This window comes from Apium graveolens, chromosome 6, assembly GCF_009905375.1.
Source record: "Apium graveolens cultivar Ventura chromosome 6, ASM990537v1, whole genome shotgun sequence".
Lineage (NCBI taxonomy): Eukaryota > Viridiplantae > Streptophyta > Magnoliopsida > Apiales > Apiaceae > Apium > Apium graveolens.
Genome location: NC_133652.1, coordinates 27,577,224 through 27,601,004, shown reverse-complemented (window position 1 = coordinate 27,601,004; position 23,781 = coordinate 27,577,224). Strand labels below are relative to the sequence as shown.

At 34.4% G+C, this 23,781-nt stretch overlaps 2 protein-coding genes and 1 pseudogene across 2 annotated transcripts; all 3 read right to left on the bottom strand.

The window, feature by feature from the left end:
• Window positions 1–117: 117 nt before the first annotated feature.
• Window positions 118–12,472, bottom strand: LOC141664829 (protein FAR1-RELATED SEQUENCE 4-like). Its single transcript, XM_074470783.1, has 2 exons — window positions 12,240–12,472; window positions 118–313 (listed from the first exon to the last, which is right to left on the bottom strand). The coding sequence occupies exons 1-2, from the start codon at window positions 12,470–12,472 to the stop codon at window positions 118–120; spliced, it is 429 nt and encodes a 142-aa protein (XP_074326884.1).
• Window positions 12,473–14,484: 2,012 nt separating this feature from the next.
• Window positions 14,485–17,350, bottom strand: LOC141668498 (putative serine/threonine-protein kinase PBL19). The gene is made up of 4 exons (XM_074475386.1): window positions 16,846–17,350; window positions 15,896–16,156; window positions 15,376–15,498; window positions 14,485–15,008 (listed from the first exon to the last, which is right to left on the bottom strand). Exons 1-4 carry the CDS (start codon window positions 17,203–17,205, stop codon window positions 14,640–14,642), a joined length of 1,113 nt encoding a protein of 370 aa, XP_074331487.1. The 5' UTR covers window positions 17,206–17,350; the 3' UTR covers window positions 14,485–14,639.
• A 247-nt stretch (window positions 17,351–17,597) lies between these two features.
• On the bottom strand, window positions 17,598–23,540 carry LOC141668499 (putative plant SNARE 11; annotated as a pseudogene).
• Window positions 23,541–23,781: the final 241 nt, after the last annotated feature.

Genomic DNA, 23,781 nt, shown 5'->3' with positions numbered 1-23,781 from the left:
GCAATTGTTTAAGTCACCTTTAAATTCCTTCTTTGCATAGTAGGTTGAGAGCTTCTCTGGAAATTTGTTGCTAATGTGCCACGGACATAAAAAATGTGTCGTGTTCGGTAGTTGAGATTAAATTTCCCCCGCCATCGCTTGATCTTGATCGGTGATAATAGCCAAATGTGCTTTTCCTTCAATGGCCTCTAACCAAGTACCCAAAACCCACTCAAATGTAGTCTTCAATTCATCACGCATTAGTGCAAATCCAAAGAGAACCGATTGATAATGATGATTCATCCCAATGAACGGCACAAATGACATAGCATACCTATTTGTTCGATATGTTGTTGTTAGGTATGAATACAACACAGAGGGGGGGGTGAATGTGTTTCGGCTTAAATGGTTACTTTTTGATCAACTTTGGGTTTAACAGTTGGTTGTTATCAATGATTTTGTAGAATAGATGTTAAACATAAATAACAATGCAAATATGTAAACCAAAGATCTTCAAAACTCACTTAATTTTATATTAAAAACAAGTAGTGTTTTGCTACAAAATCTCTAAGTTCTTGGTTTAGAACTTATCTTCTTTCTTGAGAGAGAATACAAGATTTTCTATCTAGATTGTTACAACTGACTAGAGGACCAGTGTTAACTTTATAACTCAGCTAACTGCTGGTTTACACAAAGGATAATAAACATGCTATTAGCTTTTCTAAATTGTCACTTGTCATTTCTATTTATATAAAAGCAAATCTTCCATTTCTGGCTTAGCATATCTTTAGCATCCCGTGTTTACTTTAATCTCCTCTATCAGTTAATCTTTTCCATTGATCTTGCACATCTCTCAAGCTGCTTTTTATAGACTTGTCAATTCAGCTGTGTGAATTGTTTGTTGATTTGCAACCTTGGATATTGAACTGTTCTGCAATTCTGTACTTAGAGAAATTTCTTCACTTCGAGATCTCCAATTAAGCTGTAGAGAACTCGACATCTCGATAGGCATGTTGGCTTGTCGATATCTCTGAAACTTCATTGTTGACTTGACTTATCGACAACTCTGAGTTCTCTAGTGAATTTTGGTTTATCGATAACTCAGAGTTCTCTAATGGACTTTGGCTTATCGATAACTCAGAGTTCTCTAATGAATGTATACTTGTCGATATCTCTGAGTTCTCGAATGGGTATCTGACTTGTCGATATCTCCAATAGCATTTCCTGAGTTCTCGATAGGTCTTTCTGAGTTCTCGAATGACTTCTCTATAACACTAATTATGTGACTTGTAGAGATCTTGACTTAGAATATTTTTCACCAAACATAATTATTTAACTTCAAGCTTCTTCATAATTCTTCTGAGGCATGATCTTCTTCCAGATAGAATTCTTAGGCTTGACACTGTTTAGGGAAAAATGTTCCAGTCTGCTCCATTTACATTTTACAGATATTAAGTGTTACAGGTATGAATTACAGATTAAGGTTACAATACAACTAATCTTAGGGTTGGCCCCAAGCTTAACTGATTGCTAATGACATTGTCAGCATCAGTAATATTTGACATCATCATGTTAATGACATTGTTAGCTCCAGTAATCTTTGACATCAGATCATTGAAGATTAATGACATTGTTAGCTCCAGTAATCTTTGACAGTAATCTTTGATATCAGATTATTGAAGATTAATGACATTGTTAGCTCCAGTAATCTTTGACATCATCTATTATATATTACAATCTCCCCCAACTTGTTCATTATGAAATTATGCACATGTTCTGATTGATGATGTCAAAACATTAACTAAATGTAGAAACCAAAACCAATCTTCCCATCAGGTCTTCTTTTGTTGAGTTGTATTTAGATTTATTCAACATCCATTAGTTGTTTTTTGACATTTAGATATATATTCTCCCCCTTTTTGACATTATCTCCAGGAAGAAGTATCCAGCTAAATGCGCATTGTTCAAGCTGCTATCATTGTCCATTTGGAACACTGCTGCAGCTTCAAGCTTTATTGAGATTCATGGTGATGAGTTTATCAAAAAGAATAGAAGTTTCACTTAGATCTGCAGAAAAAGTCTGTTAGTGATAAAAGTCCTAAGCTCTCTGTTCTTTTGAATAAGTAGTCTCACCAATTCTCACTGCACTAGTCTCATGACTTTTGAGAGTCAGAGTTCCCTCACAAGGATTACTAAATCCATACACTCATCTACCTCCCCTTTTGCCAGGAAGGATCCTGCCTCTCTTATTCTTTGTTTTTCACTCAATCTTTTCTCTTATCCTCACATGAAAGGCTCAAATATTGTTTGACCTACAGAAATAAGAGGTGGATGAGAAGAGTTAATCTGTGATCATATGATTAGAGGAAGACCATATAGGGCTAACCATACTCATTTCACCAGAAAAATGAGTGCATAAGCATCTATGACTGGGGTCACAGGTTGACTCACAGATTGCTCTGTGGTTGTGACAGTGTGTTGTCCTCCACTTGTAGTGGGAACCTCCAATTGAATTGGAGGGGATTTGACTGGGTTACTGCCATGTGCACCAGCCTCAAACCCTTGTGTGTCTTGCAACACACTGACACTTGAATGTGCTAAAATTTCCCTTCGTATGACATTGTCATAGGCAATTGTTCTTCTAGCTTTGACTGCTAAGACAACTTCTGCTAGAGTTATGAGGGGAGTTGTTCCTTCTTGAGGAACCTCCAATTGAATTGGAGAGGATTTAGATAGCTCCCCCTCAGGAGTACTACACTCAAACCTTTCAGTCTGTGAAGACTGTTTTGCATATGAAGGTGCATAAGGAATACTTATGAAATATTCAGTAAACTGATAAATTTTCATGTTTGGTGGATTCTTTTCTCAAACAACAGAACAATCTGAAGAACATCATGAAATTGCTGTCCTTTTGTAAAACATGTGGCTTTTGAGAGTCACCTGAGTGGGATTGTGTTTGAGTTTGTGTTTGTGTTGCTATGCCTGGGTAAACCATACTTTGGTTTTGAAATGTTTTAGCTGCAGTTTTAGCACTAATACCTGTGAATTGATTATTTGAATTCTCTGTTGATGTCTTGTATTAGACCTGTAATGCATTAAACAAATGTATCTTTTTGGAGTTTCATTAGACAAATTCATTGTAAGATATTTTAGTTGCAAGCATTATTGCAGAGAAGACAAAATTTAATATAGATATAAGCAAATAGTAATTATTACATAAACAAGAGACTGCAAGACAAGAATCAGAACTTTCATTAAAAATGGAAACATAGTACATTAAGATATAGATTTAACAAGTAAATCCTAATCCTAACTACTCTAATTCAGACTCCTTCTTCTCGGCCTCCAACCTCCTTGCCCTGCGCTAGTAAGCTCTGGACATGGAGTGTGCAAGAGAGATGATCCTCTCCTGCAACTCCAAAGCAGCAAGGCGTTGCTGCTCAGCCACCCTTGCACGTCTCTCCATCTCCAGAGAGACTTCCTCTTCAAAGAAAAGAATGATGATTTGATCATTCCACGAGAGTTCATAAAAGACCTCAAGTGGAATATCAAAGGGGCTGTAAACAACCCCCTTGAGACGGACACGAAGTCCGATATGACCAAAATAAACTAGGTCATCATCCAAATGATGGACCGGTTGGTAAACTCCATGAATAAGTCTGCAAAAGACTAGGGCATCCATTTGAGTGAGAGAGAGAGAGAGAGATGAACATGAGGTGAGTTTGAAAGTAGATGTTTGTTGAGAATAAGAGTAGCGATAAATGAAAAGAGTGAAGCGTTTTAATTTATAGAGGGAGTAAAGATAGAAACCAAGAGACTCTTGAGTTGCCCGGATAATAAGAGTAATAATCACATAAGCATAATTGACAGCTAGAAATGACTAGTTACTATTTCCCATGCAAGTACTCAAGTATATTAGTTTACTTTAAAGAGTGACTATTCCCCATGCAAATAAGCACGTACTCCCTACACAAAAAGTAACTAATCCTATCAGCAATCAGTCAAATAAATTTACCACTATCAGCATACTCAAAATAACAAAAATAATGTACCAGTCTAATAATATTGAACTAACTTATTTTCACGTAAACAAGAAATCATAGAAGCATGTAAATGTGTCAATAAGTCAGAGAAATTAGAGACAAAGTAAGTCAAAAGTATTTTTATGAATAGAATTTATGAATTAAATTTGTTCAGTTTTTCATACTTTTTGCTTCTTTTGATCTGTTATTTATTAAGTTCATATACTGAAGATATAAAGTAATAAATATTCAGTTTACTTAGAATTTTGAAAAATTCCAAGTTCAAATTGAATCGAGAAGTCTAGGTATTTATAGAACAAATAAAATACTTATCGAGAAGTCAAATAAACGTTTGATATTAAACTTATCGAGAAGTAATTTTGAATTTGAGAAAGGTACATTCGATAAGTCATTTTATTAATTCTTTTCTAGAACTAAGAAATGATTTATCGAGAACTCTGATAAATGCCCAGTTTGTCCGAAAATGGACTAAAATAATTCTAATTTATTTGAATTGAATCAAATTGAAATAAGAATAAATTTTCCAAAAGTATTTGTCTAAAATAATTCATTGAATTAAATTATTTTAGTTCTGAGTTATTGATAAGTCTCAAAATATCCTTGTCGAGAACTCTGTGAATTAACACTATTAGAGAACTCTACATGGTCTTATCGATAAGTCATAATAGAGCTTATCGAGAAGTCATTCGAGAAGTCTGTAAATAGACTTATCGATGACTCACTCGAGAACTCTAGAATGACTTGTCGATAAGTCATTTGACTTATCGAGAACTCGGTTCTCTATACCTTTGAATACTGTTATTCTGCCTTGTGTTAATTTTACACATTTAAGATGTAAATTAACAACTAAGCAGCTTATTTAGAATTTGAAATATTCCAAGTTAATTTTTGAGTTTTTAAGAAAAATAAATATACAGAGATTCTGAAATATTTATAATTCATATTTCAGTTAATTTCCAATTAAATCAAACTAGGTTGATTTATTAGAAACTAATCTACTGCAACGCATTAGCTGAGTTCTTGCCTTAGGATGAAGAATTGAGCATTCCAATTTCACTCACAAGTCTAGTGAAGGTTGCTTCATCCAATGGTTTAGTAAAAATGTCAGCTAATTGTTCCTCTGTTGGAACAAAAATGAACTCAATGGTACCATTTGCAGCATGTTCCCTGATAAAATGGTACCTAACATCAATGTGCTTTATTCTAGAATGATTAACTGGATTAGCTACTATAGATATGGCATTAGTATTGTCACACATAATAGGAATTTTGTGTAATACTAGACCATAGTCCATTAGCTGATTTCTAATCCAAAGCACCTAAGCACAACAACTTCCAGCAGCTATATATTTAGCCTCAGCTGTGGAAGTTGACACAGATTGTTGTTTCTTACTATACCAGGATACAAGTCTTTGACCAAGAAATTGACAGCTTCCACTAGTACTTTTCCTATCAACCCTGCATCCAGCAAAATCTGCATCTGTGTATCCAACAGCTTCAAAACCAGTTCCCTTAGGATACCATAATCCCAAGTTTGGAGTTCCCTTTAAGTATCTGAAAATCCTTTTCACAGCCATCAAATGTGATTCCTTTGGATTGGCTTGAAATCTAGCACATAGACAAGTAGCAAACATGATGTATGGTCTACTAGCAGTCAAATATCGCAATGATCCAATCATCCCTCTGTAGCTTGAAATATCCACACTCTTGCCTTTCTTGTCTTCGTCCAACTTGGTTGTAGTAGACATTGGCGTAGATGCAGGTGAGCTATCCACCATACCAAATTTCTTCAACAATTCATTCACATATTTGGTTTGGCTGATGAAAATACCATCACTTCTTTGACTAACTTGAAGGCCAAGGAAGTAACTCAATTCTCCCATCATGCTCATTTCATACTCACTCTGTATTAGCCTAGAGAATCTTTGACAAAGTTTTTTATTTGTAGATCCAAAGATGATATCATCCACATAGTTTTGAACTATGATCATATCTTCACCATGCTTCTTGTAGAAGAGACTCTTATCAATAGTACCTCTGGTAAAACCATGTTTGAGTAGAAATTCTGACAGTATGTCATACCAGGCTCTAGGTGCCTGTTTCAATCCATATAGAGCCTTGAGTAATTTATAAACAAAGTTAGGAAATTCTGGATCTTCAAAGCCAGGTGGTTGTTGCACATAAACTTCTTCTTCTAGTTCACCATTAAGAAAAGCACTCTTGACATCCATTTGATACACCTTGAAATTTGAGTGTGCAGCAAATGCCAGAAAAATTCTTATTGATTCTAGTCTTGCACCAGAAGCAAAAGTCTCATCATAGTCAATTCCCTCTTCTTGTGAGTAGCCTTTAGCAACCAGCCTTGCTTTGTTTCTAGTAACAATTCCATTTTCATCCATTTTGTTCCTGTACACCCACTTAGTTCCAATTATACTTCTGTTCTTTGGTGCAGGGACTAATTTCCAAACTTTATTTCTCTCAAACTGATTCAGCTCCTCCTGCATAACACATACCCAATCAGGATCCAATAGGGTTTCTTCAGTTTTCTTGGGCTCTACTTGAGATAGGAAACATGCATGTAGGCATTCATTAGCAGTTGCACTTCTAGTTCTCACACCAGCTGAGGGATCACCAATAATATCTTCTACTGTATGACTCCTATCCCACTTTCTAGTGTGTGTCTGTTGACTAGTGCCTTCATCATTTTCTTTAGTATTACCATGACTGTCATTTCCATTCTCTCCTTCTCCCCTTGAGTTTGTGCCACCAAATTCAGGTGTCTGAAGAGAGCTTTCATTCCCATGATTTTGTTCAAAGGTCTCTTCATTTGTCATTTGTTGTGCCACAACTTCATCTTCCTCATCTGAATCACTATCAATGGTTAGATTGTCAAATGCAAGGGCTTCAGCATCATTTACATCAAGGCATTCCAAGCCTGGACACTTGTCATCATCAAAATTCACATATGTGCTTTCCATAATTTTCTTTTGATCAATCACATAAACTTTGTAGGCTGTTCTTTCCAATGAATATCCCAGAAAAATTGCTTCAAAAACTTTAGAGTCAAATTTTGCCACATATTCAGAGTTGTCTTTTAGAATATAACACTTGCTTCCAAACACATGTAGATGCTTCACTGTAGGCTTCCTATTAGACATGATTGAGTAAGGTGATTTGCCATGAGCTTTGTTGATGAGATATCTGTTTTGAGTGTAGCATGCAGTATTAACAGCCTCTTCCCAAAAACTATTTGGCAACTAAGCATATTGTAGCAAGGTTCTAGCAGCTTCAACCAATGTTCTATTTTTCCTCTCAACTACTCCATTCTGTTGAGGTGTTCTAGCTGCTGAAAATTCTTGAACAATGCCTTTGCCTTTGCAGAATTCACTTAATATTGAGTTTCTGAATTATGTTCCATTATCACTCCTCAATCTTTTCACACTAACTTTTCCTTCAGCTTGCTTCTCAATTTTATTGATGTGCTCAATTATAATGTTTGGAGTTTCATCTTTAGAGTACATGAACTCAACCCAAGTGTATCTTGAAAAATCATGAACCATGACAAGGGCATATTTGTTCCTTGAAATGGACAAGACATTTAATGTCCCAAACAAGTCCATGTGAATAAGTTGCAGAGGTGCACTTTTAGAATTCACAGATTTTGACTTGTGACTTGATCTTTTCATTTTTCCTTTCTGACAAGCTTCACAAACTTTCAGTTGAGCAAATTCCAGATTAGGCATGTCTCTCACAAGCTCCTTCTTGACTAAGGTGTTGATTGCTTTGAAATTCAAGTGAGATAGCTTCTTATTCCACAATTTGATTTGCTCTTCTGATGCCTTGGTGTAGAAATAACATACTCCATCCTTATTTGTTGAGTCTAAGTCTGCAACAAACAAGCTTCCCTTTCTTACTCCTTTAAGAGCAATTTCACCAGTCTTTTTGCTAATAAAAGCACAATCTTCTTTGTTGAAAACAACTTGAAAACCTCTGTCTGCAAATTGACTAACACTTAGAAGATTTACTTCTAATCCAGCAACTAGTGCTACATCTTCAATGACAACATTTCCATAAACAATCTTGCCATATCCCATTGTGAATCCTTTGCTGTTCTCTCCAAAGGTCACCAAAGGGCCAACCATCTCCTCAAATTGTGATAGCAGGGCCTTATCACCTGTCATATGCCTGGAACATTCACTATCAATGATCCATATGACCTTCTTTCCTTTGCCCTGCACACAATGAGGATTAAGTGTGTTTAGCTACCCAAGCTGTGTTGGGCACTTTCTTCTTGTTAACTGATTTTGCAGAAGTAGAATGAGAATTTTCATATAAAATGGAATTCATAGAGTGTTGAGCATTTTCCCTTTCAGATATAGAACCAATTTTTGATTCTATGAGATCAATTCTCAATTTTTGGTAACTTTTCATCACTTTCATGTTGCAGGGAATGCATTCAAACTTGTCACAGAATGAATAGGGATCATTAGCCTTAGCTTCATTGTACTTGCAGACTCCTTCAGGTGGATTGCTAACAATCTTTTTACAAAGATGAGTTAGGTGATTCATTGATTCACAATTCTCACACTTCTTTCTAGGAGCATCTACAACATAAGCAAAATTATTGCTTTTGTTTATCCCAATCTTTCCATTTCTATTCTTCTTTTTCTTTTTGACCTCTTCAGCTTTAATCTCCTTCACAGGCTCCTTAGTTTCTTGATTGGCTTTTAGAGTTTCAACAGAAATGGAAGACTGAGTTGTCTCATCATTTTTCTTTTCCTTGTCCTCATCAGCTATCTCCTGTTTAATGATCAACTCTTCTTTACTGAAGTTCACCTCACATGCCTTGAACAAAGGTGATTCAACTTTCTTAAAAATACTTGGAACATCTTCAGTTTCAGTTAATTTTCCTTTGTCACTGACAGACTTCTTTTTGTTGTTCAAACCCTCATAATCAAGACCAATGGCAATGTTTGCACATGGCTTATTCTTTTCATGATATTGCCCAATCAACTCAGAAGCATTTTTGAAGGATTTCAGCTTCACTTCATTCTTCTCCAGCCTTTCTCTCAATACTGCTTCAATTTCACTTGCACACTTTAATTTATTCTTTAAGTATGCATTTTCTTGCTTAGCAGTATCAATCTCAACCAGCAACAATTCAGTCTCTTATTTTTTACTCTCAAGTTTTTCATTGATCTTTTTCAATCTGCTAACTTCCTCATTTGCAGCAACCATGCTTGTATGAATGTGGAACATTTCTGTGCTCATCTTTTCAACAGTTTCCTTTTATTGACTCACATTTAAATCAATTGTGGTAAGAGTTGGTACCTGTGATTTAGATGATGAAGAGTCTCCTTGCTCCAAGGCCATGAGTGCATAGTTTCCAACTTCTTCATCTTCATCATTATCTAAATCATCCCAGCTCTTGCCCTCAGCAATATAAGTTTTCCCTTGTTGCTTCTTTAGAAGAGCATCATACTTTGCTTCCAATTCAAGATAGGCTTTGTCTTTCTTTGCCTTCTCGGGTTTCCTACATTCTGTAGCAAAATGGCCCAACTCATCAAAATTAAAGCACCTTATGTTTGATCTGTCAACAGATCCAGTTTTGTAGCCAGTTTTGCTATCAGGAGTGTACTTCCCTTTTCCTTTCCAGTTGTCGTCTTTGTTGAAGGACTGTCCTTTTCTATTGAAAAATCTTGGTTTCTTCACTCTAATGTTAGAGAATTTTCTAGCCAAGTAAGCCATTGATTTGTCTAGCTCATCAAACTCATCAAGAGTGTAGAACTCATCTTCTTCATCCAATTCCAGTATGACTTGCTCTTTAGTGTCATTGACTCTTTTCTCACTTGTAGAAATTTCTGGAGTTTGGGATCTTTGCTCATCATTAGAGGTCTGGCCATCATTCATAATCAGTGCACTTGAGCCATCCATTACATATCCTTGACCAGCCCTTAATGATTTCTTTTGAATCATTTCAAGTTCATAAGTTTTCAGAACCCCATAGAGCACTTCCAGTGTGATTCTACTCAAATCCCTTCCTTCTCTGATTGCAGAGATCTTTTATTCCAAATGATCAGGGAGAGTAAGCAAGAACTTCAAATTCAATTCTTCAACATCATAAAATTTATCATGAAGCTGCAAGTCATTTATCAGCTTATTAAACCTTTCAAACACATCAGTAATACCCTCCTTTGGTTTAGCCATAAAACCCTCATACTGAGAAATCAATTTCCTTCTTTGATTTGACCTAACCTCCTCAGTTCCTTCACAGAGTATCTCAATCTTTTCCCAGATCTGTTTAGCAGTGTCATAGTTGACAATGTTATTATACATTACATTGTGAAGTGACTCAATTAGTATCAGTTGCAAAGCACTGTCTAGGGAAACTTTCTCTCTTTCAATATCAGTATACTCAGAGGGATCCTTGGGAGCAAAATGAGCTGGAATAACCATGTCACCATCTGTGGTTTCATCAACTCTAACCATAGGAGTGAAGGGCCCATTCTTGAGGATCTGAATGTAAAGGTGATTGGCCATTCTTATAAACAACAACATTTTCTTTTTCCATAAAGTGTAGTTGGCCTTATCGAAGGGAGGAATCTTTATACTACTGATTTTCTGTGTATTCATTTTTCCAAGATCTAATCTGTTTACATTCAGATTTTGCTCTGATACCACTTGTTAGGTATGAATACAACACAGAGGGGGGGGGGTGAATGTGTTTCGGCTTAAATGGTTACTTTTTGATCAACTTTGGGTTTAACAGTTGGTTGTTATCAATGATTTTGTAGAATAAATGTTAAACATAAATAACAATGCAAATATGTAAAACAAAGATCTTCAAAACTCACTTAATTTTATATTAAAAATCAAGCAGTGTTTTGCTACAAAATCTCTAAGTTCTTGGTTTAGAACTTAACTTCTTTCTTGAGAGAGAATACAAGATTTTCTATCTAGATTGTTACAACTGACTAGAGGACCAGTGTTAACTTTATAACTCAGTTAACTGCTGGTTTACACAGAGGATAATAAACATGCTATTAGCTTTTCTAAACTGTCACTTGTCATTTCTATTTATAGAAAAGCAAATCTTCCATTTCTGGCTTAACATATCTTTAGCATCCCGTGTTTACTTTAATCTCCTCTGTCAGTTAATCTTTGCCATTGATTTTGCACATCTCTCAAGATGCTTTTTGTAGACTTATCAATTCAGCTGTGTGAATTGTTTGTTGATTTGCAACCTTGGATATTGAACTGTTCTGCAATTCTGTACTTAGAGAAATTTCTTCATTTTGAGATCTCCAATTAAGCTGTAGAGAACTCGACATCTCGATAGGCATGTTGGCTTGTCGATATCTCTGAAACTTCATTGTTGACTTGACTTATCGACAACTCCGAGTTCTCTAGTGAATTTTTGTTTATCGATAACTCAGAGTTCTCTAATGGACTTTGGCTTATCGATAACTCAGAGTTCTCTAATGAATGTATACTTGTCGATATCTCTGAGTTCTCGAATGGGTATCTGACTTGTCGATATCTCCAATAGCATTTCCTGAGTTCTCGATAGGTTTTTCTGAGTTCTCGAATGACTTCTCTATAACACTAATTCTGTGACTTGTAGAGATCTTGACTTAGAATGTTTTTCACCAAACAGAATTATTCAACTCCAAGCTTCTTCATAATTCTTCTGAGGCATGATCTTCTTGATCTTCTTCCAGATAGAATTCTTAGGCTTGACACTATTTAGGGAAAAATGCTCTAGTCTGCTCCATTTACATTTTACAGACATTAAGTGTTACAAGTATGAATTACAGATTAAGGTTACAATACAACTAATCTTAGGGTTGGCCCCAAGCTTAACTGATTGCTAATGACATTGTCAGCATCAGTAATCTTTGACATCATCATGTTAATGATATTGTTAGCTCCAGTAATCTTTGACATCAGATCATTGAAGATTAATGACATTGTTAGCTCCAGTAATTTTTGACAGTAATCTTTGACATCAGATTATTGAAGATTAATGACATTATTAGCTTCAGTAATCTTTGACATCATCTATTATATATTACAGTTGTATCAAATGCAACCACATCACCAAAATTTTTATAGGCCAACAACGACCGGGGGTCAACCCATAAAAGACACTTCAATCTTCCTTCTTCATCAATTAGAGTCCGAATAAAAAAATTTCCTCCACTTTCCTATTCTAACCTATGTAACAAATCCAATCCCGCTTGCGCATCATTCACACCCAAATTATCTTTTATAAAATCTCGCATGACATTTCTCAAGTGTTGGGCATGAAACCCTACTTGCTCCTCTCCTCCGTGCATTTTTCCAAATATATTCATTTGTTGTCTAGGCGCAATACCCGAAACATGGAAACTCTTAATTAAATTCTTTTGGGCGGCGGTTACATGTCGCTCCCTTTTAATCAAATTCATCTTAGAAGGAGACACAACATCGTGATTGTGATTTAACTCCAACGATGTTATCTCCCAATGCCTTGTATTTCACCTATTAATCATATAGACATATATCCTAAATTTACATCCACTTCTAGGAAGTTTATCTCTACGCCTTTTCTTCTTCTCACTACCGACACTTCCTATCAAAACTTCTTCATCCTCTACGGGTTCTTTATCGCGGTTTTCTCCCGCTAAATTACAAACATAAGTACGGGCATATATTGTTTTGTCCACACGCCTTTGTGTATTTTGGATTTTAATTGTAAATCCATTTTTCAAAGTGTAGACCCTAATTACAATTTCGGCGGCTACCAAATTAGGAAAATTTTGACTCAAGAAAGGAATTACAATATCTTCTTCCCCAACAACACTCTTATCCCTACTCTCACTACTATCATGCATAAACTCACTATTTTTATGCAAATCTTCATTTTCAAATCTATGTTCACTAACATAAACATCTTCATCACAATCATCAACAAGGTTAACATAATTTACATTATTATTACGTAAGCAACTACCACTAATATCAACAACCTCACTATTTATAACATTATCATTTTTTTTCAAAACTTTTCTACCTTGAAACCTAGCAAACATCTTATCCATAACTACAACAAGGAAAAAGCAAGAAATTGAGCTTACCAAATGTAATTATTGAGTAAGGATGAATAAAATCAAGAATTCCCCCAAATTGCCTCTCCAATTTGACAAATGTTGCACAAAAAGGAAAGTGTGATCGTTTTAGGGTTATAAACTGCAAGTACAGTCCTTCCGCTATTATTATCCGTGGAAGGGAAAGAAGATCCGCGATAAATAAGCGCGGAAGGACAGTTTTCCGCGGGAAAAAAAAAGCACGGAACGACAATTTTTTTTAAAATTCTGGCCGTTTGATTGTTCATCCAACGGCCAGAAAGTGATGTGTTGGTTAAGGGGACCCCAGTTTGTGTTGTTAAACAATACCAAAAATCTCTTGTAAAAAATATATTATACTTCTCGGATTTAAAAGATACCACTATTTTTTACATTCACCTTGCAATTGTTTCTTTTAATATTGTGTATAAAAATAATAGTTTCAACGAAAATCTTTGATCACTGCAAAGAGATGACTAAATTGTAAAGGGGTGCTGAAATTTAAATATTGTAGCAATTCGGTGATCGGAGTTTCAAAACTCTAAAATGATAGTTATATCTAAGATCAACTCTAACAATTAGCTAATTTTTTTCTTCAAAAATAATATAAATAAATTAGCTCCTAACAATTTAAGATAAAAAATATTCATTTACTCTAACAATCTTCTTTAAACACACTCTTCATCTACTATTTTATTACTTAAATATCAAATTCACAGAATTATGCAGAATAAGTAAGCACGTGATTACATTTTTTCAATTCCTTTTTTCTTATAGTAATAATTGATGAAATATTATACAGGGCTCGTCCGATAAAAGAAAGTTAACATAGTATATTCCCCAAGAGAATATAGTATGCTAATAAATCAATAAAAGTGAAAAAATATTAAAATGTCTCGTTTTTCAATTCAATTTTTTTATAGTAATAATTTATACCAATAATTTAGAAAATTAATTTTTTGAATGATTATAATTTCAAAATAAAAAGTCATATTAACAGTTTCAATTCATTTTTTTTTTCAATTCTTTTACTTACATTAAAATAATTAAACCTTTAGCTTACATTAAAATAATTGAATATTCAATTTTTTTCCACTAAGTGATCTAATCGAAGATTAACACATAGTTCAATGATTAATTCAAAAACTAGAAGTCAATTTGACACAATTTAAGAGTCTACATTAAAGGTCACTTTGATTGCAAATTAATTATAAATTATAAATTCATGATTGAAAGTTTTTTTAATTTGATTACTTACTTGGAAGTTACTAGTCACTAGAGTGACCAAATAACCATTTTAAAAGGCTAAGATACTAGTAAAACGGCAATTTTTTTTTTAAAAAAAAATTGATTGCTCACGGGCAAAATGTTTTTATGACTTGAACGTTGGACCTTTTGTACAGTAATGATCAAGGGGCTCCTATGGAACTATAGATTACTAATAAGAGTTGCACTATTTTACACATTCTGCGCATTTTGATTCAATGCAGATATTCATGTTTCAGATGCTTTAACTCATTTCATCAGAGTCTTTTATGATTTGTTTCAAAGTTTCCACCACCTCATTCATTGTTGGGCGATCTTTGGGGTTTTTAAGCATACAGCTATCAGCCAATTTTGCCATTTGCCTAGCTGCATCCAGAGAGTAATGACCACTGATTCGGGGTTCAATGATTGTGCTAAACCTCTTGCTGTCATATGGGAATCGTTTTACCCATTCCAGAAGCTTCCGTTCATCATGCGGTCGATGTTTTTCCATCACCCTTCTACCAGTAAGAATCTCGTACAGCACCACCCCGAAACTCCACACATCACAGTATTTACCAACACGGCCAGTGTCAATATATTCGGGAGCAGCATAACCGTATGTACCAACAGGCTGATTAAATGGAAGATTGTTAGAACAGTGAAAAGATTTTAAACTAATGTGCAAAATAAATTTTACATTATATTTAGCACTCTTCATTTCAGTTACATATTAAGATTTTAAACTAATGTGCGAATTTTAAATGATTTACTTGAAATTCTGGTAGTTACATTCTGAGTAAGTCTGTCATCTGCGGGAATTTTCAGCAAAAGAAAAGAAAAGAAAAGAAAAAAAAGTTGGCCAAGTCTTGGATTGAGGAAGAAGATAAAAATCCATGCACATTGTATGTGTATAATAATATGTAATACAGATTGGGGTTCTACTTCTACATTATGAAATGAACTAATCAACTATTTTGTAATAGGTGTTTTTCACTTACTGCTGTGGATACATGAGATTTGTTCCCAGTAGGCCCTTCCCTGGCAAGCCCAAAATCTGAGAGTTTAGGCTTGAACTCCGCGTCCAAGAGCACATTTGATGATTTAAAATCTCGATATATTACCTAACAAATTTAGCAAAAAAAAAAACTTAGTTAAACACAATTTGTATGCTAGTGAGTTGTTCCTAACATTTGAAAAAGCGAAAATGATATCTATTTCACTTGTCTGTCGGCTACTCAATAGCTACCATATAATTTATAACATTCAGACCAATTTATACATTTCTGAAGTCTGAAATCTTGACTCTCAGGGATGTTGCTTCTATCTGTAGGCACTAACTATCCATTTCCAGACTTACCTGGCCCAAGATAATGCAATTTTTATAAACTTTCCACATAAACAACAATTCCAATGCCAGAATATTTGATGTATGACGATTATGCTAACTGAATCCACGAGAATTTGAATGGAGTTGGTTAGAATTGAAAAGCATGTATGTCACAGTCAAATAAATTGTACCTGGACATCCAATCCATTGTGGAGATATGCCAATCCTTCAGCCGCTCCTAGCATAATTTGTAATCTTCTTGGCCAGGGAAGAGCTGGCAAAACCCTGCTAAATATATGAGCTTCCAAACTCTTATGTGGCATGTACTCATACACCAATAACCGTTGAATCCCGGTTTCTCCATCTTCAGAACAGTATCCTAAAAGCTTTACCAGGTTAGGGTGATCCACAATTCCAAGAAAGTGGACCTCCTTAAGCCATTCTTTATGACCCTGTATGAGAAAGTAAAATTACCTTAAAAGAAAGTTATAACTAGGGCAATCAGAAGCATTATAAACTTCAGTTTTGGCAACAGATTAATATCCAAACACTCAACGGAGCAGCATTCTACCAGAATCCCATGAAATGCTCTCTAAATTGTCAATACTAGTATTACTAGTAAAACTAAGGAAGCAGTAGATATAGTGTCATAGTAGAAAGCAGGATTTATTAGCATTGACAAGATATTAGCCAGTCACTAGTTATAGTTGCATCTGCATTTTTGATATCCAGGATTCTTTCGCACATACAAAACTCGTATTCAATAGCTTCGGATAAGACTGAAATAACAAAATCAGGCCACAATCCTATAATTATTATGAAAAAAAGAGAGGTATCTAATTATCTATTAGTATAGCTGTACTATAAGCCAAGGGATCAGATAGTTAAGTCCACAATGTCTCTAGGCACTTATCCAAGCATCACAATAGGAGTATTTATGTCCCCTCGAAGCCTGTATACTCAGGAACATCTTTCATAGTGGCAGGCGAAAAATAAAATGAACAAGTGAGAATTAAAAAACCTGGTAAACATAAACAAACCACAATAACAGGACAAAAATGCAGAGAATATAAAAAGACCAATAACATTTATATATAATCATGAAGAAGGTGAATCATATAAATTGTCCAGCAAAAAATACCTGCAATCCATTCTGTTTAAGCATTTTAACAGCAACCACACAGGGATCACCCACACCATCTACAAGTCTGATACAACCTTTATAAACACTTCCAAAACCGCCTTCTCCTATCTTTAACAACCTGTTAAAATTCTTAGTTGCATCTCTGAGTTCTTCAAAAGTAAACACTCTTAAATTGTGTTCTTTCTCTTTATACATATCAAGAACACTCCTTGGTGATAAAAGACCACTTTTAGGCTTTACTAAACTGCTATCACATGGCAAGTTCTTTGTTTTTTTAGCTTTGTGTCTCAATCTTTCCGGTGATTTCTCTTGTGTGCTCTTTGTGTTATCTTTCTTAAACATGTAAAAACACTTCATACTTGTAATAATTTTAAAGATCAAAATTTCACTAATTTTGCATCAAGATTTTGATTGCTAAAACTGTGCTAAAAAATAAAACTAAAGAATTGACTCAGATGGGGGAATAAGAAAATGTAAAAAGATAAGATGTTGAAGAAGACCATGTAGAAATGTATAGAGAAAAATGATGAATATAGAAAAAGAAAGAGTGTAAAAGAATAAAAACCCAGGCAGGAAACAACCAAGAACGTAGCGTGGAAATTTATGGACCTCATACCAGTCCAGTCATCACAGGCGGCTATTTCATGCGTATGTATCGCATTTGATTTAAATTTAATACTAGATATTTGATAGTGTCGTCAATGTTCAACTTCTAGATACCTGTCAGTCTACTCTTATCAATCCATCATCTGTGAGTTTGAACACACTGATGATGTCCTGTAACAAGTGAGAATGTAACAACTATTTTGGGTAATCTTGTAATTTACAGATAATAAAAATTCCACGTTTTTGTATTTGTTATCCTTTGAGCAGTTCAAGTGATCACAAAACAATTATTTCAGAATTGCTATCTTGTTAAATATTTTTGTTGGATCAAGCTACGAACATCAAATAATTAAATACATGAATAATGAATAAAGTACCACCATTCAATCTGGAATTACAAAGCACCTCTCTGTATTCGAGCCTTGGATTCAAGTTCACATTACATCACATGTACAAAAGGGACTTGCTGTTCTTACGGTTTGTATCGCTTAAGCTAATCTTCGCATTACTGCTGTTTTACTTTCGGTGGTACCGCATGATAGTCTCTGGAGAAGACTTAGAAAAACACCAACGACTAAATTTCAACAAACCAACGACCAAGTCTTATAAATTTGCAACTAAAAAATGAACCTAAAAAGTTTCAAGTGTTTGAAATCAGGCAACGACTTTGATATGTTATGTAAGAGATGTACAGAAGATACATTATACAGAACTAACGTACTGGCATGTTAAGTCTAATTTATCTAGGATCGTGAGACAGACCAGTGGTAAAGGTATCGTCTCAGTTTTGACATCGATCCTTGTAATTTCCTCGCTCACATGAAAGACAACTCTTATCTATCACATTTCCTGGCCCAAATGAGGAGTTCAGTTTCAGAGAGGAACTACATGTGTTATTCAAACGGACAGCCAAAAATTATGCTTTTTACTGTCTGACAGACGCACCTTTCTGAACTTCTGAACCATGTCCAGTGTGTGGAAAGAATGCACCTCGGCTGCTTTGAATGATTCTCTGATACTATACCAACTTGTTGTAATACTCCTGATTAGGATTCCACAGCAATCTGCGATTTGGAGGAACTGGAGGAGCTAGTCCAGGGACGTCCTGTGTGTCCTCACTATTTGGGTTAACAAGCTGAAAGGTATACATAATAAAAATAAGAGTTATTTGCAAAATATATCCCCGTGTTTTGGTCAAAATGTATTTTTTTACATATACTTTAGATAACTGCACTTTGCATCCCCTTACTATTTCGGCGCGATAAATTGCACCCTTTTCTTTAAATTTGTTAAAATTCTCAGGGGCATTTTAGGAAATTAAAATATTTAATTATAATTAGATCATTATTTAAGTTTTTTGACCCTCTAAATGATACTTTTCGAAAAAATTTAAAGAACGAAAATTACAGAGAACGAAAAAATCTTTTCAAAACAATAACATTCAAAATTATCAAAAAATTTACGAAGCCGAAATTAAATAAAATATATACTTATTGAATTTATTAAAAACAATTATAAAAAAAATATTTCAATTTTGAACCTTTTTATTTCGAGAAGATCTTTTTATTCTCTACAACTTCCGTTCTTTAAATTTTTTCGAAAAGTATCATTTAGAGGGTCAAAAAACTTAAATAATGATCTAATTATAATTAAATATTTTAATTTCCTAAAATGCCCCTGAGAATTTTAACAAATTTAACGAAAAGGGTGCAATTTGTCGCGCCGAAATAGTAAGGGGATGCAAAGTGTAGTTATCTAAAGTATAGGTAAAAAAATGCAGTTTGGCCAAACCACGGGGATGCATTTTGCAAATAACTCTAACAATAATTAACATGGTCAGTTTACAGCAAATACGAAATCAGTCTGCGATTTAGGACATACATTGTGGCTGGAATTAAAACATGGTTAATTACGTATCAAGATAAGAAGATATAGAGTCACACTACCAACTGTGAATATAACCCTGCTAACCGGGAAACTACATGATGTCATATATTATAGATTCCTCAGCATGCAAGTTTCACTAAACAAAACAACTGCAATCATATTGAAAGCAATTCCAATGGTATCAATGCTATGCTACATTTTGGTATAACCTCGTAGACACAAATTCCAATTTCAAATATCATGCTCTGGTATACATTTAACTAATAAACCATGTACACCTTGACCTGTCACCCACACACACAAACACACAAGAATAATGAAGGAAGGGAGTCAACCTTCACAATAAAGATGGCTATAACACCCAACACGATGAGGAAGAGCATGAACACGATACACCGATCAGTTGCAATCTAATAAGGAATTTGAAGTCAGAAACAAAATAAAAAAAATTGGAGGAGAAAGGGATTAGAATGGTATCAAGATTGACCTGTCTACCAAGTTCCTTTACCAGTTTAGAAGCTTTTTTGATTGAAAAATTGATAGAATCCAGTTCATTAACAATCCTGCTCATTTGCTCAGTCTAAAGACAATAATAAAAGAAAGAAGTGGAGAAAAATAAGATTAGAGTCAAACCTTGAATGCATATATGACCATGGCATATGATTATGAATTCATGTTAAGTAAATTCACCCACTGGTGACTTGAGTCTTGCTGCAGTTTCTGTTCCAACCTCAACAGTCTCTGCAATAACCTGCAATACAGAGAACATATCAAACTCGAGCTACCAAGGCAATGGAAATTAGATTCCGAAACAAACAAAAGCATCTCATTCGTACTCTGTTTCTTTTGACAAACTAATATTTTTTAAAATCCTTTCTTCGCTCCTATTATAATTTCATTCCACTTATTTGCAAATACCCGCAAAATACTTGCCATATGGTTATGCGCAAGCCTAATAATAGCTGACCAGCATTTGATAAAGCTTGTGTGCCTCAAGTTACAGTTTAAGTCTTCATTTTCAAGTAGTAGTTATGTTGAAGAGCACATGGCGAGGTTTAAACTATTTGCACAAGTAGATGTATGATATAGAGGAACTCAACTGACCTGCTTTGACCTCTCAATGGATTGGTCCGTCTCATCCATCATTTTATTTCCATGATCAACTAGCTCTTGATTCGACATAGCTGCAATATACACACAGACATAAGATACATGCATAGAACTAAAGGTGTCTTAAAAAAAATGAAAAGAGCGCCTTAGTACTGCTGTCAAATCCACAAGAATATAGGTCTAAATTCTGCACAATTTGTATCAAGATCAATACAAATAGATAAATGACAGCCCTAATGCAGGCACAAGCCTATTTTCTGTATAACAATACAGAAAGAGATTAATTATCGAATAAAATTCCTGTTTGAATATCAATGCATATTTTACCTCTTTCTCTATCTTGATAGATCATCACTATGAGGGTATCTCAGCCTATTAGACAATCATACAAGAATGAATGAACAAATTCCCCACATCAGTATTCAGGCAACATAGCCACAAATTAAATACTCGTGTAACCAGGTGCAACTTTAAGCAAGACTGAATCTCCACAAATTCATTAGTCAGATTGAGAAACCCAAAGGATTATGATAATTAAAGAACCTATGTCACTAGTAGAGTTTGAGCTTGTTCATTACAGTTCAATGGAGATGTTTTAATGTTGGAGATCGGTTGTAGCAAGTTGCCTTCGCCTTCCTATTAAGGTTCTCTTGAATACTGCAGTTTATGTTTAAAAAGAATGCATGCAATTTTGTAAATTAATAATAATTAGGCAAATTTCATTTTAAGATGTTATATTTTTTGTATCTGGTCCTATGTCCTTCAGAAGCCTTTTAGAGTTTCGAACAATATCTAAAATACAATTTTACATCTTAAAAAGGTAGCGTAAAAGTAGCGAAATTATGCATACAAGGCACATATCGATGCTGATAGCTCGAGGAAGTTTGGTCATTGCACCACTAAAAACTTAAATAGTACTTCAATTGATTACTCATTGAAGCTTCAAAATTGGCATTCAACATAAAGGAAAACTGTATCATATGCTTACATGAAGCTAGCAAGCCATTATTTTCTACAGGGCTATCATCAGGCCTTTCAAACAGATCAGCACGCTGGTTTTCAAGACTGCTGGCATATCTATGTAATCATCCACAAAATTTAAATCAAAAATACGAAATATGGCAATAGCACAAGTAAAATTGTCTCCTCTCCCTCCATTCCCACACACAAAATACTATCTCATAAGTGTGCATGTATTAATAATATAGATAATTATTCAGGGATGAGATACCGGTGAACTGAAGTAGAGATTTTGATATAAAAATAAAAAGCATGCTGGTGAACAGGACTTTTAGGTTTGGTTGCATAGTTTATAAGTTTTAACTTATACTATTATTGCATTTTTGAGCAAATCACTGAACAAATATACCAAGAAAGGATGACCAACTGAAACTCAAAAGAAATTCCTGGTGATCAAAATAATTAAGTAACCTCCTAAAACCTCAAGGTGTTATAAGGAGCGCTTAACTGGATCATATTATATTCAATAATATTTTCCGACATAGTTATATATGTTAGATATATTCAATAAAAAGAAACAACCAGATTTCAATTACAGATGTTGAACAAAAAAATAACAAGGAAATTACTCAGAGAGGGAAAAGAAAGATTAGGGTTGTTTGAATAGGAGTTATGAACCACATAGGTATGAATGCAAAGTTCACATGATAGTAATAAACGAGAAACAGAAACAAGAGGAGAATGTCAGTTGGAGAATAAACTAAAAATCAGATATCTCAAAACTTGGATTGGAGAACAGCAAATGGCAATAAGGCTAACTGCTTTTTTGAGCCACAAATCTATTTAACTCCTTCACCTGCAATTAAAAGGCATAAATTCAGTAGGACATACTGATCATACAAGGAGTTTTTTAACATAATAAATATTCAAACTGGTATTGCATCATTGAATGCTTTCTCTCATTTAGCATCCTATTGGTGCCTGCAGCATTGTTATATTCCAATTCCTTTACTTCTGTATCAAATTCTTTGATAAGACTATCAACACAAAGTATCAGCAAATTTCTCATTGAACATGAAAGAAAGAAAACAAATAACTTTTGCAAGAGTAAGTCGAATAAATCTTAAATCCAGTTACATAATAATAAGACAAATTTAATTATTCACCAATACTGGCTATTTTTAATCGCGCTACGTGTACCATACAAATTTGGCAAATTCTAACTTATCCTTTATCAACCATACATGACAAAGCAGAAGGCAATTAAAAGACCAAATGAAATGAGTTTCCAACTAGGTCATCATCTAAACATAAGATAAAAACCATGAAAGAATTAAAGTTTCTGATAAGTTATCTTCATATGCACATTACTGCAAACAACACGGTGGTTTACGGGTTCTATTCACCGTGCAAGGCAAATCATATATCCAAGGACACACATAATTCACTAATATTCTTCACCTCAAATCAAACAGTAGAAACTATATCAAAACAAATTAATCTAGCTTGTTTGCAAATACAGTTTCTTTTTCCATCTTGCATTTCCATATACATTATCGTCGCTGAAACAACTTCCTAGACTTTTGTTAATCTAGTGCAAGGATTATCCGATTTTAAGCTAGTACTCGTGAATCTTTAACAACCATAGCACTTTAGCTGGTTCACAAACTCAATGTTCAGATCATCTTGCTATTAAAGCTCATGATAGTCATTCCATAGACCACAATCACAAAATGCAGATACAAGTTGGAGACAACAGTAATCAGGTACCTTTTGCAGTTACGCATTTTATCTGTAAGATCATCCAACTGCCTACTTTGCCTACTTGTCTCTTTCATCTTCTCCAACTTTTGAAATCCATTTCTGCAATATAATTCACAAAATAATTAACATAATCATCCTCAATAATTCATCATAATCATACTAACAACTAGTAACCAGCAGTGATAAATTTTAATGAGGCCATAATTAACTAGCTCAAAAAATTATTTTAACATGTATAATGTCATGCATGTTAAAACAACACACACACGCAAGTGTAAAAATCCTTACGTTAAAGCTCGAAAAATATCAGTGATCTGTCCTTCAAGCTCATCGAGCTTCTCACTAAATGAAGATAAGGAACTCATTTTCGGACTCAAAACAATTTGTATATATCACTATTTTTTCTTTATGAATATCCCAAATGCATTGAGAAACATCACAAATGTATCAAAAAATCAACTCCAATTTATCCCACTCATAAAACATAATATGTGTGTATATGTAATGCTGAACGTAATTATCTGAAATATGTGATCGTGGAGAATTTTTCCAAACAGAAATAAAGAGTGCAGGTTCGAATAAGGGGATGGGAAGATCAGTATTGAA

Coding starts and splice junctions, on each gene's coding strand:
- LOC141664829 (XM_074470783.1), bottom strand. CDS start 12,472: ATGAATTTGATTAAAAGGGAGCGACATGTAACCGCCGCCCAAAAGAAT. Junction 314..12,239: donor GGATTGGATTTGTTACATAG/GTTAGAATAGGA, acceptor TCGAACAAATAG/GTATGCTATGTCATTTGTGC.
- LOC141668498 (XM_074475386.1), bottom strand. CDS start 17,205: ATGAAGTGTTTTTACATGTTTAAGAAAGATAACACAAAGAGCACACAA. Junction 16,157..16,845: donor TTAAACAGAATGGATTGCAG/GTATTTTTTGCT, acceptor TTTCTCATACAG/GGTCATAAAGAATGGCTTAA. Junction 15,499..15,895: donor ACAATGGATTGGATGTCCAG/GTACAATTTATT, acceptor TAAATTTGTTAG/GTAATATATCGAGATTTTAA.